The sequence below is a fragment of the Garra rufa genome, chromosome 5 (assembly GCF_049309525.1).
Source record: "Garra rufa chromosome 5, GarRuf1.0, whole genome shotgun sequence".
NCBI classification, from domain to species: domain Eukaryota; kingdom Metazoa; phylum Chordata; class Actinopteri; order Cypriniformes; family Cyprinidae; genus Garra; species Garra rufa.
This window is the reverse complement of record NC_133365.1, coordinates 4,671,154-4,690,128: the sequence shown is the minus strand read 5'-3', so window position 1 is coordinate 4,690,128 and position 18,975 is coordinate 4,671,154. Positions and strand designations below refer to the sequence as shown.

At 35.3% G+C, this 18,975-nt stretch overlaps 1 protein-coding gene across 1 annotated transcript; it reads right to left on the bottom strand.

The window, feature by feature from the left end:
- Positions 1–10,651: 10,651 nt before the first annotated feature.
- eif4e1b (eukaryotic translation initiation factor 4E family member 1B) lies at positions 10,652–18,289 on the bottom strand. Its single transcript, XM_073841232.1, has 7 exons — positions 18,266–18,289; positions 17,979–18,070; positions 17,778–17,873; positions 14,350–14,413; positions 13,030–13,143; positions 12,219–12,358; positions 10,652–10,766 (listed from the first exon to the last, which is right to left on the bottom strand). The coding sequence occupies exons 1-7, from the start codon at positions 18,287–18,289 to the stop codon at positions 10,652–10,654; spliced, it is 645 nt and encodes a 214-aa protein (XP_073697333.1).
- Between the last annotated feature and the right edge of the window lie 686 nt (positions 18,290–18,975).

Here is an 18,975-nt window from a genome sequence, read left to right as displayed (position 1 = left end):
TGCTTCAGTTGACTTCTAATGTGGTCTTCATGGGGCAAGGTAGATGTTGGCAGAGCAGAAGTTTTAGAATCTCCACTAGTTTCGTCAATTGCCTCTTCTGGCAAATATTATTCTAAAGTGCTTTTCCTTCAATTAATGGAATCAACAGACAATATGCATGAAGTGTCAGATGGACCAACACATTCTTGAGCGGTGAAGGAGCTGGGAAGTCCACCCACATGGCTGATCATATACGGGTCTATTTGCGGAGATGATGACTCTTTTGTTCTTTCCTCCAGTAAATTTCTCTCCTGTTCATTATGTGATAGACTGAGGTAAACACGGTCCATGAAAGATTTACAGTAGACAGATTTTTGATTCACCACACAGAGTTTGGTTGAACGCTGAATATTGCTGGGGGAAAAAGACAACAAAAGGACACTTAGCTATATGAACACAACAGTAAAAACAAGAAATGTTTATATTTATACAAAAAGGTCCCCCTGCTAAAGAAAGCACATGTACAGGCCCATCTGAAGTTTACCAGTGAACATCTGAATGATTCAGAGGAGAACTGGGTAAAAGTGTTGTGGTCAGATGAGACCAAAGTCAAGCTCTTTGGCATCAACTCAACTCACTGGGTCCAGAAGAGAAGGATTGCTGCCTATGACCCAAGAATGCTTTGAGGGTGTTTTTCTGCTAAGGGGACAGGACAACTGCACCGCATCAAAGGGACGATGGACGGGGCCATGTATCGTCAAATCTTGGGTGAGAATCTCCTTCCCTCAGCCAGAGCATTGAAAATGGGTGGTGGATGGGTATTCCAGCAAGACAATGACCCAAAACACACAACCAAGGCAACAAAGGAGTGGCTGAAGAAGAAGCACATGAAGGTCCTGGAGTGGCCTAGCCAGTCTCCAGACCTTAAACTAATAGAAGATCTGTGGAGGGAGCTGAAGGTTCGAGATGCCAAACGTCAGCCTCGAAAACTTAATGACTTGGAGAGGATCTGCAAAGAGAAGTGGGACAAAATCCCTCCTGAGATGTGTGCAAACCTGCTGGACAACTACAAGAAACATCTGACCTCTGTGACTGACAACAAGGGTTTTGCCACTAGTACTAAGTCAAATACTTATCTCTCTCATTAAAATGCAAATCAACTTTTTTAAAGGGGTCATCGGATGCCCATTTTCCACAAGTTCATATGATTCTTTAGGGTCTTAATGAAAAGTCTCTAATATACTTTGGTTAAAAATTCTCTCTGTCAAGATCAGCTCTGCAAAATTTCAGCTCATTTTAAGACATGGCCCCTTTAAATGCCACAAGTTCTGCTCGCCCCGCCCCTCTCTGGGATTATGTTTACTTTAGCCGCTCTTAGCTGTATTTAGCTGCTTTTATCGGTGAAACTTGCCAACAAGCACATTATTAAGAAAGGCTATTTGCAAAGATGCATAAAAAACCCTTATACTCATTTCTGCTGTGGGTGAAGCTGCATCAGGAACGATTCGCACGAACATAGACGCATATGTAGATCAGGTTTGGCGCTTTCCATTTACAAACAAAAGTAACATTAAACCTCTGCGTCTTCAGCGGCTCAGATGTCGGGAGTAAATGACGACTGCTATGTTCATTATTACATCCAACAACAGAACACCTCAATCGCTCAATTAGAGTCTTCCTCTGCAACTGAGTCACACAATGGCGATCGTATTCAGACTGTTTCAGCTCGGTGGGGGCGGGGCTAAGGTAAGGTGCTCATGTCAATCAAATGTGTTTCGTCACAACGACAAGAAGCTAAGAATGAAATGATTTTAAGGGGATATTACTTTTAGAGATTAAACAAATACCACTGGGTGGATTTTTATCATTGTAGGGTGGTTGTGTTCACAAACTGCCAACACACATTAATGTTCAAACAACATGGAAAAGTTAGTTTTGCACCCGATGACCCCTTTAAATGCTTTTTTATGGATTTTATTGTTGTTATTCTGTCTCTCACTGTTTAAAGTGCCCCTATTATGCCATGTTAAAGGTAGTTAATATTGTTGTAATAGTCTCTTAAAACAGGTTTACATGTATGCAAGTTCAAAAAACACTTTAGTTTTCTCAAAAATTAGATTTAATTTTACCCCGTTTCTAAATGATTCGTAAACGACTCGTGTGAAGCAGTTCGAAGAATCAGTCTCTCTAAACCCCTCCTTTCAGTGAGCCCTCACCGCTGTGATTGGTCAGATGGTGCAGTCCTTTTGGATTGGTCTACCGCTTCAGCGCAAAACGAAACGCCCATTGGCATAACTGAATGACAGCTGTGGAGACCTGTTAATGCATAGAAAAGATAGCCTCGATTTTACCCTATCAATTCGAGCCGGAGTCTGACGATGAAACGGTTGAAGTGGCACATCGACAAGAAACTGTTTTGCAAGCACGACTGGAGCAGGACGTTTCTCAGTGGGTGTCATATTATAACTGTGGAAAGTGCTTGCAATTTGCTTTTGTAAGCGAACCGGGCACACCTCTACGTTGTGACCTTCAACACTGTACAATCCATAACACTGCGTTAAGCCATCGTTTATCATTATCATTACTTAAACTAATAAGGCAGACAGACAGTCAAGCTGCATCAATCACAATTTTTAGACTACATTGCACTCACAGCTGAACAACAGAACTACAGAAACGCAAGTTAGCCGGTTACCAAGACATGTGCGGGGTTGTTACACACCATAACGTACACAAAGACGTATTTTGAACGATCGCTAGAAAATACAATCATCAATTATTAATCATACTTACAGGCAGAAGTTCAGAGGAGCAAGCCGGTCCAAATAAACTGGGCACTGATCCATTTTTTAAAACCAAGCGTTTGGTGAATCTCGCGTTGTAACGTTACTCCCCAAGATTGGAAAAACAGTCATCAGTAAAATGACGCGAACACAACACAAGATTGGCATTGGACTGCTGAGGTGTTGAAAAAATTAATGTTAACCACTCATTCTTGGTAGTTTCATCTTTCGGAAGGGCATATAAAACAAATTCACTCTCACAGCGCAGGGCGTCTTCTTGACATGATGTAATCCACGTGAAAATGGTAGGCCTACTGTTTGTGGGCGGGCAAGTTGTTCGCGAAATTGAACGTGGGCGGACATTACGCAAATGTGTAGCTCGTGACGTGTGGCCGTTACAGAAAAAAGATTCGAATTGCTGACGACTCGTTTAGGCGAATGTGAGCCGACTCTTTTTTTTGATAGACAAAAACTTCATTTATAGTGCACTGTCCGCGTCACAACTTTGCAGATAGTTTATGTTCACATACAGCTACATGACACACTACATGAAATATCATATTTGAAAAGGCATAATAGGGGCACTTTAAATAAACCTACCATTAAAATCATGACTGATCATTTCTTTGTCAGTGGGCAAGCGTACAAAATTAGCAGGGGATCAAATATTTTTGCTCCCTGAAACTATGGACAAAAATATATTTTGATTGTTTTTTCTAAATGAACTGATGTTTTTGCCTTTTTCCAAATCATGAAGTACAGTCTGTTGCTAAAGTCTTAGTAAAGGTGCCAATAAGGTGTGCCTTGGAGTCTCCTCTCCAATCAGGGATGGACTTTTGAGTCTTTTCTTTTTTTAGGAAGTAGTGAGGCTATTGGAAATAAATAAAATGTGTTCGTCCCCTTACCATTCTCAATCAGATAGACTCATTGAATGTTTCAATAGGTCTTTGCTGGCCATGCTTTCACTTTATGTAGATGAGAACCAACAAAATTGGAACTTCTTGTTGTCTTATGTCACGTTGGCATACCATAGCATTGTTCATGCGACCACTGACTTTTCCCCCTAATAAAGTGGTGTTTGGGGGAGTATTGAATGTGGTAACACATCTAATTCATGTATGCCATAAAGGTTGATGTGCTGCTTTCAATAGAACATATGATTGTTGTGTTTTATTTTGACAGACATAAACTTCAGCAGGATTCATCACACTTCCAACATGCATCCTTTAGTACCATTCCAGTGACAGCTTTTCTACCTTTTTTCAGGAGGTGTATTTCTGGTCTTTGAATTTGATTGGCTGAGCAGCACACAGTGTAGCAATGAATGCCCGCCCACTTTACCAGCTGCCTTGGTTCCGGAAATATTTTTCACATTCATTTATCCCATGGAGATTTTAAAAAAGCTATTGTTTAAGAGTTATAAATGAACCAAACCAACCAATAATGGGGTGAATCTCAACATTACAAACTTTTACTCAAAGCAAAAGAAGTATTTGAAAACTGTTGCAAAATATGCTTATATACAAAACGTAGTTTAAGAGCATAAGGAGACCAAGACAGACAGGTCTTAGGTAAAGTCATGATTAGGCCATATTTGAGACATTTCGAGACAAAACATTGAATCTGACATATTTTAAAATCAGTCAGTGCAAGTTTCGTTCAGTTATCAACCCAGATATGCTTTTTAGTCTGGGACTAAGCTTAAGCCTTGTCTATGAAACCGGGGATAGTAATTTATAGCGTTTTTTTTTTTTTTTTTTTTTTCAGGTGAGCTTTTTTGGTTTTGCTTATCATGACTCTCTGATTAGTGGATATGTCAGCATCTGGGTTAATTAATAAACAGGATTTAAAAAAGAAAGAAAGCTGAAATAAGAGGCTGCTAAATAATGTGGTCAAATTTTTAATTTTTTTTTTTCTCCCTGAAGAAAGACAAACATAAATAGTGATGAAAGCCAAATTATTAAATGTATATTTACTGAGTAATCCGTTATTTTTAAACAGACAATTTTCTCTGAGATACAGAGCTAAATAACACTAGGGTAAAATTACTTCCGAAAGATGGCAGCATAGTATTTTTACTTCTTTCCATCAAATGCCAATGGTGACCAAATATCTTAATATCCTTATTTATTTTAGTTGGTAATTTTTTATGTTAGGCATCTTCATTTTTGAGGTCCCATGAGGTTAATTTCCACAGATTTTAATGTGATTGAGTAAATTGTTAATTTGTACACTTTCTCAGTAGTTAATCAAACGTCACTGCATTCATTCAGCAATTTTTTTAAACGTCTGAAGAACAAATAACTATTAAATTAGAAATGTATATTGTTTCCCTCTATCAAAACAACTGCGTAGAACATACCATAAATGTTATTTTCCCAATGTTTGTGTTGTCTGTACCTCCAGAACTAGTAAATATATCTTAATCAGCACTGTCATCTTTAATATTTTTTCTCTTTCATATATTTCTCCACCACCATGTCCCTTCAGGGGCTCCATAGTGTTGGGCCCTGTTTCTCGTGATGTAATCAGCCCAACTTGACCATCCACAATCAATGAAACAGAAGTAACAAATTCAGCATTTCATATTTGTTTGGACCGTCAAGAGCAAAAACACTGTTTTTACATGCCCCTATCAAGTTTGAGATTTTTGGCTTTTTGGTGTTTCAAAAAGTGTTTTTTAGTCTAATGGACAGAAAACACCTAAAAGACACTGTTAAGTGTTTCTTTTATAGCACTTTATCTATTTGTGTCAATAGATTTCAATTACAATACAGATTTTTAAAGGCCGTTTTCTCAAAACGAAATTTTGAGCCATAAATCTCCACTTCAGTAGCACTTACACACACACCAAACTTTGAATTTTTATTCCTGTTTATATTCTGAAGGTTTTTAAATATGAATTTGTTCATATATAACTTGCTTGATTTTATACGTACAACATTTTATTTCCCCCCAAATGGTAAAAAAATACATTGTTTTCTGTCTGTTCTAAGTTTTTTCTGAATTATGGAGTGACAATATGAGATATTCAATTTCCCTTTGCAAAAACATTTGACTCTAATATGTCAAAAAAATTAAACAAGAATTTTGAAACTGACTTCATCCAGTGTTTAGATTTTTGAACTAGAAATGTATGCAAATTAGTGCATATTTAAACATAACAATTTAGAAAACTTGTAATACAAAAAATGTTTGCAATTATCAATGTAACCAGTTAACTGGGTAAGTAAGATCATAACTATAAGCTACTTTTTTTTACCCTATTCACCAGCAGTGTCTCACTCTAAAACATTTTACTCTAAATTGGTGCAATGATGCAACAGTCATTTTGTTTATACAGAAATGTCAACTTGACACCAGTTGCCATTAAATATGAACTCAGGTGTTTTATTTTAAAACTTTTCTCTTCACATGGAGTTCCACATGGCTAACCTTCCCACTGCTGGATCTCTGTGTGATACTATGGCCAGTTTAGACTCACTTCCCAGGTCTAGTGTTTTACAATCCGGCTCATTAACTCTGGAAATATGCTTCAGCAGGACCTGGCTATTCCACAAAGCACTGCTCAAGTCCCTGGAAAAAAGGTTCAGGATGCTTTATGTAAGAGAATTGGCTGCTGGACCTTCAGACAGTGCTGATGAATAAAAGTTTAAATTTAGTTAGATTTTTGTACTCGACGTAAGCATTTGTGTGGTCTCAGAATGTAATCAAATATTAAAAATACAACGGGTCTTTGTGAAACGCAAGTAGGCCTACTGCAACAAACCTTTTGTACAACCACCTGACTTTACACTGCAAAAGATGCTTTTCTTACTTTGCTTTTTTGTCTTGTTTCCAACCAAATTATCTAAAAATTCTTAAATCAAGATGTATTTTCTAGAGTAGTAAAAATTATTAAATTATTATTATTTACAAAATAATTTGCCATTGGGTTAAGAAAAAAAAAATTGTATTTCACACAGAAAAAAAAATATTTTTCTTAACCCATTGAGAGATTAATTTGCTTGTTTCAAACAAAAACTCACTTAATTTTGACTCGTTTTTTTTTCTGAAAGCAAGACAATTATTTTTACTCGTCTAGAAAGTCCTTCTTGATTTAAGAATTTTTAGATATTTGGGCTGGAAACAAGACAAAAAACTAAGTAAGAAAAGCATTTTTTTGCAGTGTGACAACATAAAAAAACACTAAATAAAAGACATAGCAAGTTTCATGTTAATGATCACATGATATAGGTTATATCTTAAAAACAACCAAACACACTTTGAAATGGTTATCAGTACTTTGCATATTCGTATCGTCCACCCACAAAGGCAAAAACCATAACTTCCTTTTTCTTAAAAAAACACTACATTTACAATGAAATAAAATACAGCAGTTGTGCAAAACAAAGCTACTTACCTTATTAAAAGCATCAAGTCATGAATTCCATACAAAGAGACAAAAGCCAGATCCCAGTGAATATTACCACAAACACCGTGGGTGATACCGAACCATAATTCTGCAAATCAGTATGCAGTATTTTTGCACCTCTAGTTCTGATGTTAGATCATTTTTTGAGTACCTCCATTAATTCTGAGCGCTGAGATTGTGTGTGCTGTTCCTATGAGAAGAGTAAAACATTAACCAGACTGGCCAGTTCATTTCCTCTGGCTGGTTATAGTCATCCTGTCGTCACTCCTATTACAGCCACCTCCAACAACATGGCTGAAATGATCAAATGGTCACCATACACTGCAAAAAAATGCTTTTCTAGCTTAGATTTTTTGTCTTGTTTCCAGGCAAAATATCTAAAAACTCTTAAATCAATAAGGATTTTCAAGACGAGTAAAATTTTTTGTCTTGTATTCAGAAAAAAAAGTCAAAATTAAGTGCATGTTTGCTTAAAACAAGCAAAATAATCTTGCTTTGTCTGTTTGAAATAAGATTTTTTTTTGCTTACCCATTGGCAGATTATTTCGCTTGTTTCAAGCAAAAACTCACTTAATTTTGACTGTTTTTTTCTGAAAACAAGAAAATTATTTGAGAATTTTCAGATATTTTGCCTGGAAACAAGACAAAAAAATCTAAGCTAGAAAAGCATTTTTTGCAGTGTTTTTCCAGCCCAAATAAATACAAAGCTTTTTTTTTTTCCAATACAGTACATTTGCGTGTATAAAGTACAAATAAATCGCCTTAAGCAACAAAAAAGGGCAATTAAGCTAATCTTAACATGATATCCATAAAGTATTACACAGTATTCATAAACACACATAAGCTTTATGTTGAGGATTTAATATAATTCAAGTAATTCAACTTGTGGTTCTGCTCATGAATGAATGAACATGCCTTTCCACTTTCTATACTAATCCAGGCTTACTGACATGTTTATGGTTTCTTTTTAAATTGTAGCAGGATTAATAGAGTACGTGACCAATTGTGAGTCACTAAAGCCATGCTTTAAAAATTAAAAACACACACATGAGAAATGTTTTCTAATTGAAATACTACTTCACTCAATATGCTCAGAACCAGAGTCGATGTAAAGGCAATTCAGAGAATTGTTTCTAAACATTATAAATGTTAGAAATGTATTGCTGAAACACATTACAAAGGCTATGAACTATGTAGTACTGAATTGTGTAGTTAGTTCCTTCACAATTTTTACATTCAGGAATAGAGCGCATTAGTATCAGTTACTGTCAGTACCGTTAGTTACTACAGTATGTCTTAGTCCCATAAATGCATATTACTAAAGGATGCACCGAATGTTCGGTAACCGAAATTATTTGGCCAAAAATATTGTGATTTCACTGTTGTTATTTGACTTTTGTTGACACTAACATTCTCCTTTGCTCAGCAAGGCTGCATTTATTTGTAAATTAAAAACACATGCCTGATTCAAGAAGGGGCTCTTAAAAATGGCCAAAGAATATTATTTTACTAACTTATTAATTTTAAGTTAAATTGTGCTTTGTTGGTAGGCTATGATGAATACTAGAATGTTACAAATGTTCAGTGTTAAATATTTTGAATTGTTTTGTAATTGATTTTTTTTCTTTGAAAAGCAAGACAAAACTGTAAAAAGCCAATATTGGCTATTTAATTTATGCATTGGTAAAAAAAAAAAAAAAACTGGCAAAATACATTGGGAAAAACGCGGAAAACCGTGTCCAGTAATCTGCCTTCGGCCCACTGTGTAATTTTGTTTGGCTTCAGCCAAGAATTTTCATTTCGGTGCATCCCTACATATTACCTGGCTGTAATAATAATGTACAAAACAGCTCATTCTTTTTTATTTAAACTTACCTGTATTTGACAATTGAGAAAGGTGGCAGCTTTTCCTTGAGTGGGTGTGATTTTGAAACTGCTTATTTTTTCCAGATTTTGGTAACTTTTTTTTTGGTTGAGGGGTTCATTTTCTGTGGTTTGACAAACTCAGAACACATATGTAATATTACCTTTAGGGGTGCTCAGATTGATCAGCTACCAGTCACTATCGACCGATAAATATAAAGTAAAAGCAAATTGTTTGCTGTAAATATGAACAAGGATTAATTAAATTACGCCATAAATGCATATAATTAAAGTCTGTATTTCACAGGCATATGGGGTTTTAGCTAGGTTTAAAGCAAAATATCATTTTTAGATAAAAAAGGCAATAATATATAGCACTTGTGGAGGTAGGAAAACAATTCTTTATTAACAATAGAATCACTTGTAATAAAGATTTAAAAGCAAAAGAAAAAAGGCTGTAGAACTGACTGATTCTGTCAATAGTAATTTTTAATTTAGAATGTTTGTGATGACGGAAGCAGTTTAAATGTTTTGCCACTTGCTTGAGAAACGTATAAATCTAGGAGTAAAAAGCACTGTATAATGTGTTGCTTATACTGGTTTAAACTCATCTATGAAAGATTACTGTACTGTGTATTTAAAAAAAAAAAAAAAAAAAAAAAAATCACAATGCTGAAAAAGCATTTTCAATTTTTGGATTTGAAATCAAAATAATGGATAAATGCGTTTGTGCAAGCTATTCTGCAATAATTGCACAATTTAAAAAAAAATAATAATAATAATAATAAGCACTGCATGTTCAAACATTTAGGTGAGATAAATATATATTCTTGAAAAATGTCTAAATGCTTTGCTCCACCCCTCAAATAAATAAAAAAACCTGATTAAATGCCTAAAATACTGATTGCAGTTTTACAATAAATAATTCTACATAAAAAGAAGGCTTTAAAAAGATTGTCATCAGTGATTGGATCGACAGATACAGCTTCCTGTGATCGTCAATCAGTCTCAAAAATCCTGATCAGAGCACCTTTAATTACTTTATACAGATTTTAAGGTTATTTTAACAAAATGTTCTAACAGAAAATACATAAGAAATATTTCAGACACCAAAAGGGAGATTTCATTGTTTTCAATAAAGCCACATGTGATGCTCTCTGGAACATTCTGGAATCATGCTGGAACACACGTCATGGATCATCAGGTTTTTGCAATAAAATTTGGTGTCCATGTCAGCTCAAGTGCTGCTGTCTAATCTAAGTTAATCTCTCCAATTATCATCTATACAAGTGGACTCCAATGAAAAGCAGGTTATTATATCTTAAGACTCATTAAACTTCAATTTAAAAGCAAAAGCAAAAGCATTTTCTCTTCACACACGCACGCAGCCACAGAAACATTTGCAAAAGTAGCTCAAGTTTTAATTTTCAAAGAAAAAAGGTCTTTGCATTTTAGACACCCTTCAACAGCACAAAAAGTACAACTCAAACTCAACGTTTACAAAGTCTTGCATATCAAGGTGAATTTAAATGCCACAATATACAGCCACACGTCAAGTAACAGAAAAAGTTATTCATTATAAAGGTTATTTTACGCAAACTAAAGGCCGCTTTTAAACAACAAACTTGTTTTTGGTTATGGAGTTGCTCTTCGTCGCAGTGTCTGCATGGGCTTGGTATCCAATGACAAGTTTCTGCGGGAGCCCGAGACTTTCTTTATACTTCTTACTGAAAGAGAAGTAATAGGAGAGAAGTAAACAACTTGCTTCCTAAAGGATTTTGGAAAATCACCAAACACGTCTCACACAAAGTACCACCAAATCACGCTTCTTTTGTCTCGGTGCACTGGCTGCCCACATCCAGTTCAAGGTATTGATGCTTTGGTGGAGAACAGCCAAAAAATAAAATATCTACACTTTTCTACCTACACTAGCAAATGTTTATTCCCATTTTCTGTGGTCTGAAAGCATGTGCCCCAAGCAATAACAAACCCTGATCTGCTTCAGGATAAAAACTTTTATATTCAGTAGGAAACTATCTTGCAGATGTACCTTATATCCTAGCAGCAGAGGACTGCAGACTGTTCCCCGTCCATCTGATATGATGGATAATTAGCTTCATTAGGTTGCTAGGCACAAATTCCTTTTCCACGATCATTAATGTTTACAGCTCCACGACTGGTCAACCGCTTACATCTGGCTCTGCCTGACGTTCAAATCTATCAAATCAAAAACTACACCATCTAATAAAATACTACATAAATTCTTTTGAACAAACTCAGAGCCAGATTTAGACGAGCATAGAATCTCCAATTTGGCAAAGCATTAAAGGCACCTTATTTACAACCTTATTTACAGTTTAAACTTTAGCTCAACTTAAATGAGGATGTTGGCTTGTTGAAGGGGTCATCGGATGCAAAACTAACTTTTCCATGTTGTTTGAACATTAATGTGTGTTGGCAGTTTGTGAACACAACCACCCTACAATGATAAAAATCCACCCAGTTTTATTTTTTTAATCTTTAAAAGTAATATCCCCTTTTTAAAATCAGCTCATTCTCCGCTTCTTGTCATTATGATGAAACAGTTGATTGACATGAGCGCCTTACCTTAGCCCCGCCCCCACTGAGCTGAAACAGTCCCAATACGATCCTCACTGTGTAGACTTCTGTTGTTGGATGTAATAATGAACATAGCAGTCGTCACTTACTACTGACATCTGAGCCGCTGAAGACGCAGAGGTTTAACGTTACTTTCATTTTCAAATGGAAAGCGCCGATCCCGATCTACATATGCGTCTATGTTCGTGCGAATCGTTCCTGATGCAGCTTCACCCACAGCAGAAGTGAGGATAAGGGTTTTTTATGCATCTTTGCAAATGGCCTCTTTTTAATAATGTGCTTGTTGGCAAGTTTCGCAGATAAACGTGGCTGAATGCAGCTAAAGTAAACAATCCCAGAAAGGGGCGGGGCGAGCAGAGCTCGTGGCATTTAAAGGGGCCATGTCTTAAAATGAGCTGATATTTTGCAGAGCTGATTCTGACAAGGTAAAAGGGTGTTTTTTTGCACTACTATTGAGAATTTTTAACCAAAGTATATTAGAGACTTTTCATTAAGACCCTAAAGAATCCGATGACCCCTTTAACATCTAACTTAAAACTCAAACTATAAAGCATGCTTACCCAATGTATGTCACTGTATCACAGTTCTCAGCATTGGAGGTCCAGATGGCAATTTTGTCCCCTTTGGCACGGATATTGATTACACTTCCACAGATATCCCGACTGAAGGAGCCAAAGCCCTCTCCAATAAGACACAACAGCTGCCACGAGAACAAACATGTATTCAGCATAAGCTTGCTTTTGCTTTAACTTAAAGGATCACTCCACATTTTTTTGGAAATAGGCTCATTCTCCAACTCCCCCCGAGTTAATAAATTGAGTTTTACCGTTTTGAAATCCATTCAGCCGTTCTCCTGTTCTGGCGATATCACTTTTAGCATAGCTTAGCATAGATCATTGAATCCTATGAGACCAATAGCATCACGTTTAAAAATGACCAACGAGTTTCCATATTTGTACTACTTAAAACTTGACTCTTCTGTAGTTATATCGTGTACTTATACCAGCGGAAAATGTAAAGCTGGACAAATATGGAAACTCGTTGGTCATTTTTGAACGCAATGCTATTGGTCTCATAGAATTCAATGATCTGTGCTAAGCTATGCTAAAAGTGATATCGCCAGAACAGGAAAACATCTGAATGGATTTCAAAACGGTAAATCTCAGTTTATTAACTCGGGGGGAGTTGGAGAATGAGCCTATTTCTAAATAAGTGGAGTATTCCTTTGAAGTAAGTTCATTTTCATGAACTAGTAAATATTTTGAAGTGCATTCATACACACAAAAACTTCTTACAGAAAGATGAGACTGAACAGACACAAAACAAAACCAAAGGATTTAAATAAAATGAGCATAATATATTTTCTCTGACCGTTTCCAGCCAAAAATGGTCAAGTTCTGTGTGTCTGTGCTGCTTGGCTAGAGTAATCAACCAGCGGCCACCGCATTTATTACTCCGGTCTTCCCACATGGGCTCGATGCCGTCCTGTAAAGCAACAAAGAAAAGGCTTTACAAAGAGTCACCAAATGAGTGCAATATGAACTAGATTAAAAAGCGTGTCAAGACTAGGGTTGGGCATCAAGAACTGGTTCCATTTTAGAAATTTCGATTCCTGCATTTCCATTTTAATGTGATTTTTAAACCATTTAAGTGCAGGGAAGAAAAGAACTTGCGCACACATCTGAAGCAGCGGTCCGTTTTACAATTATTGACCCTTATGCCCGAAATATGTCAGCATACCCTCATAAACACAGCGTTTTTTGGTCTTGAGTAAACGTAAACAGGTGAGAAAGAAAACACGTAACAGTATTTTTAGACCTTTGTTTGGTGTTAAAGAGACAGTCGTCTAATTAACCTGCTGCCTGTCATTAATGTTAATCAAAGAACAAAAGAAAATCATTAACTGACTGAAAATCTTGTAAATTTAATGATCAATAATTCATTTATGAAAAAACTATGCAGTGTTTTTAAACATTTGATTTCAATTTCTGTCCCTGACATTTGTTCGGTTTTGTTTATTTGTTTGTTCCTATTTTATTACTTGTCTTTAATAATTTAATGTTTGAAATTTATATTAGTCAAGCTGTTTTCTCTGTGGTGTTGTTTGGTAAAACCATAGGCAAAAGACTGAATAAACATGTTTGACATCTAAATGTTTGACTCAAAACTTTTTAATGGATTTTTTTTTTATCTTATTGGAATTGGAATCAATAAGAATCAGACTCGCTAAGCAGAATCGGAATCGATAAAATTCAAACAATACCCAACCCTAGTCGAGACATACTTTAGGTTGTCTTGAGAAAGCCTAGCTTTAAAGCAGCTATAAAAAAAGTTTTGAACTTTATATAAATATATTAGATGATTAGAATGTAGTTAGCATTATTGCATTTCCATTGTTGAGTTTGGTGGTTCTAGCTTGAAAGCTCTAGGAGTAGCAGCATTCAGTTTAATCAAAGAAGAAGAATAAAAAGCTTAAGTAGCAGATCAGTACGTTGGATTTCTCAAGACAACCTAATTATTTATATTTATAAGGCTAATAACAGCTTTTGGATGTTAAATCCATTTCACAGCATTCCTACAACTATATTTAGACAGCTGTCAACGTTGATCAATACTTTAGTCATTAACAGAACAATTGTCAATGTTAAAGAAAAAAAACAAAGACAAGTAAGAACGTTATGCTGTGTTCACCTTGAACATTGAATAGTCACAGCCAGAGGAGAGCTTGCTTGGCGGCTGTATGCTGTTGTACAATCTGAAACAGTTAACAATAAATCGGAAAGTTGACAAACATGGTAATATTTAAAGAACTTAAAAACAATGTAAAATGTAAAGTTTTTCAGGCATTCCAGTGAAGAAACTAGAGTTAATCCGCAGACTCCTAGGGCCATGATCACAATAATATTCACGATTTGAGAAAATAAGTCATTGTGATAAAAGCTGTGATTTTTAAGAGCTCCAGGTTTGCAGTGGTTGTTTGTGGGGATGCACAATTTGGCCAAACAAATTCATAATGGGATTGAGATTTAAACTGGGATACAAAATGAACATTTGATCTCTAATTGCTCATAAAAAGACCATAAAGTACACCAACCACACTGCAAAAAAATGATTTTCTTGCTTAGATCTTTTTGTCTTGTTTTCAGCCAAAATATCTAAAAAATAAAAAATAAAAATCAGTAAAAACAAGTCAAAATTAAGTGCGTTTTTGCTTGAATCAAGCAAAATAATCTGCCAATGGGGTAAGAAAAATAATCTTGTTTTCTGTTCTTACCCCATTGGCAGATTATTTAGCTTGTTCTAAGCAAAAACTCACTTAATTTTGACTTGTTTTTACTGAATACAAGAAAATAATTTTTACTTGTCTAGAAAATGGTTCTTGATTTAAGAATTTTTAGATATTTTGGCTGGAAACAAGTCAAAAAAATCTAAGAAAAGCATTTTTTGCAGTGCAGTCATTTTATTGTTATAATGATTGTGGATTAGTCTGTTAACCACTAGAGGGCGCCAAAGATCAAGCGCTTAAACTATTATAGGATATTAAAATCAAACCCATTTTAAAATGGGTCTAAATGCATTACACACTTTCCATCAAATGATGTGCTCTGGGTGTTCAAGTGGTGCAAATCTCCTAATAATGCAAGTCTGAGATGATTTTATGCTTGTGCACAAATATTATGATTTATTATACATTAGAGAAAAAAAAAGAAATTAAAAAACACGCACTCTATTTTACAAATCAGACTAAATTTCATTAGTCTATAACGAACTTACAGTGCCGTGTCTGTCAGCAGGTTTGTGAAAGTGAAGTTTTACTTCAAAAATTGTAATTATGTATTTAATAATAAAGCAGCAATAGCAAATTATTTGTAAACACTTCTCATCACAGCTCTGGTGAAATCTGGGGCACATGGCATTCTCAAACAGAAACTCAGAGACAGGTGTGGCGCTCTAAGACACAGAAAACACTGATAACGTGAGCTGCACATATTCACGCACGTGCACACGTTTCTGTGCTTCACTCTCTGCAATGCATATTATTTTCAAATAAATATTTAAATAACTTTTAACAAAATCACAGCTTTGAGCAATAAACCATACCATGATTTAGATTAAATCCCTAATCTCTACATAATAACTCTGAATGACATTAAAAAAAAAACATTTTCCCATTTTAAAATACATTTTATTCCTCATTGCTACAGTCTTTAGTGCTAAACGAGCCTTTAGAAATCATTCTAATATGCCGATTTATTATTAATGTTAGAAATAGTTGTGCTGCTTAATATATTTTTTTTTTTTTCAGGAACATGTGCTACTTTTTTCAGGATGCTTTAATTAAAAGTTTTTTACAAAACAGCATTTATTTAAAATACAAATCTTTTGAAATAATATGAGTGCTTGCTCAGTTAATCTTAGTAATCCAACATAAACTACATTGCCAAACCTATTAGGACACTATCTAACGAACAGGTTTGACTACCATAGTCACTTCCATGGGCACAAATCTTGACCTTTAAGCATATAATGATATTCTACGGAATTGTGTGCTTCTAATTTTATTGCAACAGTTTGGACAGGACCCTTTTCTATTCTAACATAACGCCTGTATATCAAGGTTCATACAGAAAAGATTGATTGAGTCAGTGTGGAAGAACTTGACTGCTCTGCATAAATCAAGTCCTAATTTCATCTGAACACCTCTGGAGTGACTTTAAATGCAGACCTTGAGCCAAAAACTCATCGCCAAACACCAATGACTTGTTTGTATGGGTACAGACATTTTAGACAAATCCAAAACTCAATACTTTTGTCCATGTAGTGCATATACAAGTCATTGGTGTCAACTATGAAAACATAATTAATGCATTTAAAAATTGTATTTCCATCTCTGTTGCAACAGTTTTGGAAGTGTCTAAAATGACTGTACCCATACATACAAGTCATTGGTGTTTGGTGATGAGTTTTTTTGCTCAAGGTCTGCATTTAAAGCATAACTCAAGTCCTAATCCCAGCTGAACACCTCTTGAGTGACTTTAAATGCAGACTTTGAGCCAAAAACTCATCACCAAACACCAATGACTTGTACGTATGGGTACAGACATTTTAGACACTTCCAAAACTGATGCAACAGAGATGGAGATACCAATTTTAAATACAATAATTATGTTTCCATATTTGTTGCCACAGTTTTGGAAGCATCTTGTCCATGTAGTGCATATACAAGTCACTGGTGTTAAATATGGAAACATAATTAATGCATTTAAAAAAATTGTATTTCCATCTCTGTTGCAACAGCTTTAGAAGTGTCTAAAATGTCTGTACCCATACATACAAGTCATTGGTGTCTGGTGATGAGTTTTTGGCTCAAGGTCTGCATTTATAGTCACTCCAGAGGTGTTCAGCTGGGATTAGGACTTTATTTATGCAGACAAGTCAAGTTCTTCCACACTGACTGAATCAATCATTTCTTTTTGAACCTTGCTTTATACACAAAGGCATTGTCATGTTAGAATAGAAAAGGACAAACTGTTGCAATGAAATTAAAAACACACAATTCCTTAGAATATCAGTATATGATTAAAAATTAATATTTGTACTCGTGGAAATTACTAAAGTAGTCAAACCCATTTATTAGAAGCAATACTTTTGACAATATAGTGTATATCATTACTGAAAAGTAGTATCATTTCTTTAAAAATAATTATAATTAATAAATGCTGTTCTTTTTACTTTTAATGCACAAGTTAAAAAAAAAAGCAAAACTGATAATAAATGAGCATGTGAATGGTTTCTGAAATATCATGCAGCAAGTATACTAAAATAAAAAAGGTTATTTAAGTTGTAATAAATTCACAATATCACTGTTTTTGCTTTATTTCTGATCAAAGCATGACACACATCTTTTAAAAAATTCTTACAGCTCCCGAACTTGTAAATGTTAGTGTACGTCAATTACAATCAATTAAGATAACTAACCTGGACAACTTTTCCAAATGTGCAACCAGAGTTGGAAACATTGCAAAACATTATATGTAGTGTGGATTGTAACATGGATAATCAACAGTTGTTCTAAGCAACTGATAACTAATTATTTCCAGTTGCTCAAATGAACTTACGCCCAGAAGTCCTCAACTGTGTCGAAGTTGGTGATGAGCCTCAGATTGTCTTGCCACATTTTGCTCTTATCATTCTTGTAGAACCAAAGACCCCATCTACACACAAACGATACAACAACAGCAGAACAAGAGCAGATGAACATGAGAAGCAGGGACGCGTGAATCTCAATGGATTTACAAACTTTAGCACACTAGACACACCTGTTTTGTAAAGGATGCTTCATATAAGGGCCCTTCAGAATGTTCGTTTCAAATCTGTGTTTCTCAGCCTTCTTCCTGGTCACTTTATCAATCTGGTCAAATGTAAAGACATGATTGGCGAGGCACAACCGCAACATTAAGATGCACAACGTGGACGCGGTTAAACTTTTGGCCTGAAATCGCTTCAGTAAATAAAAGGCTTTCTAGGTCATTTCAGGTAAAAGGCTGACACACGTGTGTACGGTGAAAGGAGTTCTCTAATTACATTTCGGACAGGACATGCTCACCAGCTGTACAGCACACGACGCCATGTCTATCCTGAAGCGCGCGACACTGACCAATGTCCTCAAGCGCGCACATTTATAACTTCAGACCGATGTTTTAAAATTATGAAACAACATAAAACGATTTATTTATTTATTTATTGCATGTAGTGATTTAACTAATGATCAAACCAATATTTATTCTAATCCTTGACAAATCTGGCATTGATAATAATGACATTAATTTACCTTATCAAAATGTTGTCTTATCTGACAGCGTTGACAAAAAGCTGGGAAACACTACAAGACTTGTAGACCTATTTTTAATTTGAACCTCTTCCCTCTTCCTACTGTTAGAATACAGTCATAATTTAGGACACCCTGCTGAATTCCATGCTTTTCTGTATCAGGACCTAATAAAAAAAAAACTATTTGGTGCTTGGCTTCACAATTTGGAAAATAAAACCTCAGATAAACAACATCACATAACATACCACACCGTGTCATTATTTATTTAACAAAAATAAAGCCAAGACGGAAAAGTCATGTGTGAGAAAGTTAGGACACCCTATGTTTCAGTTGCCTGTAGATCCACTTTTAGCAGCGATAACTTGAAGTAATCATTTTCTATATGACTTTATTAGTCTTTCACATCATTCTAGAGGAATTTAGGCCCACTCTTCTAATGTTATTGAGGTTTGTGGGCATTTGTTTATGCACACTCTCACCATAGC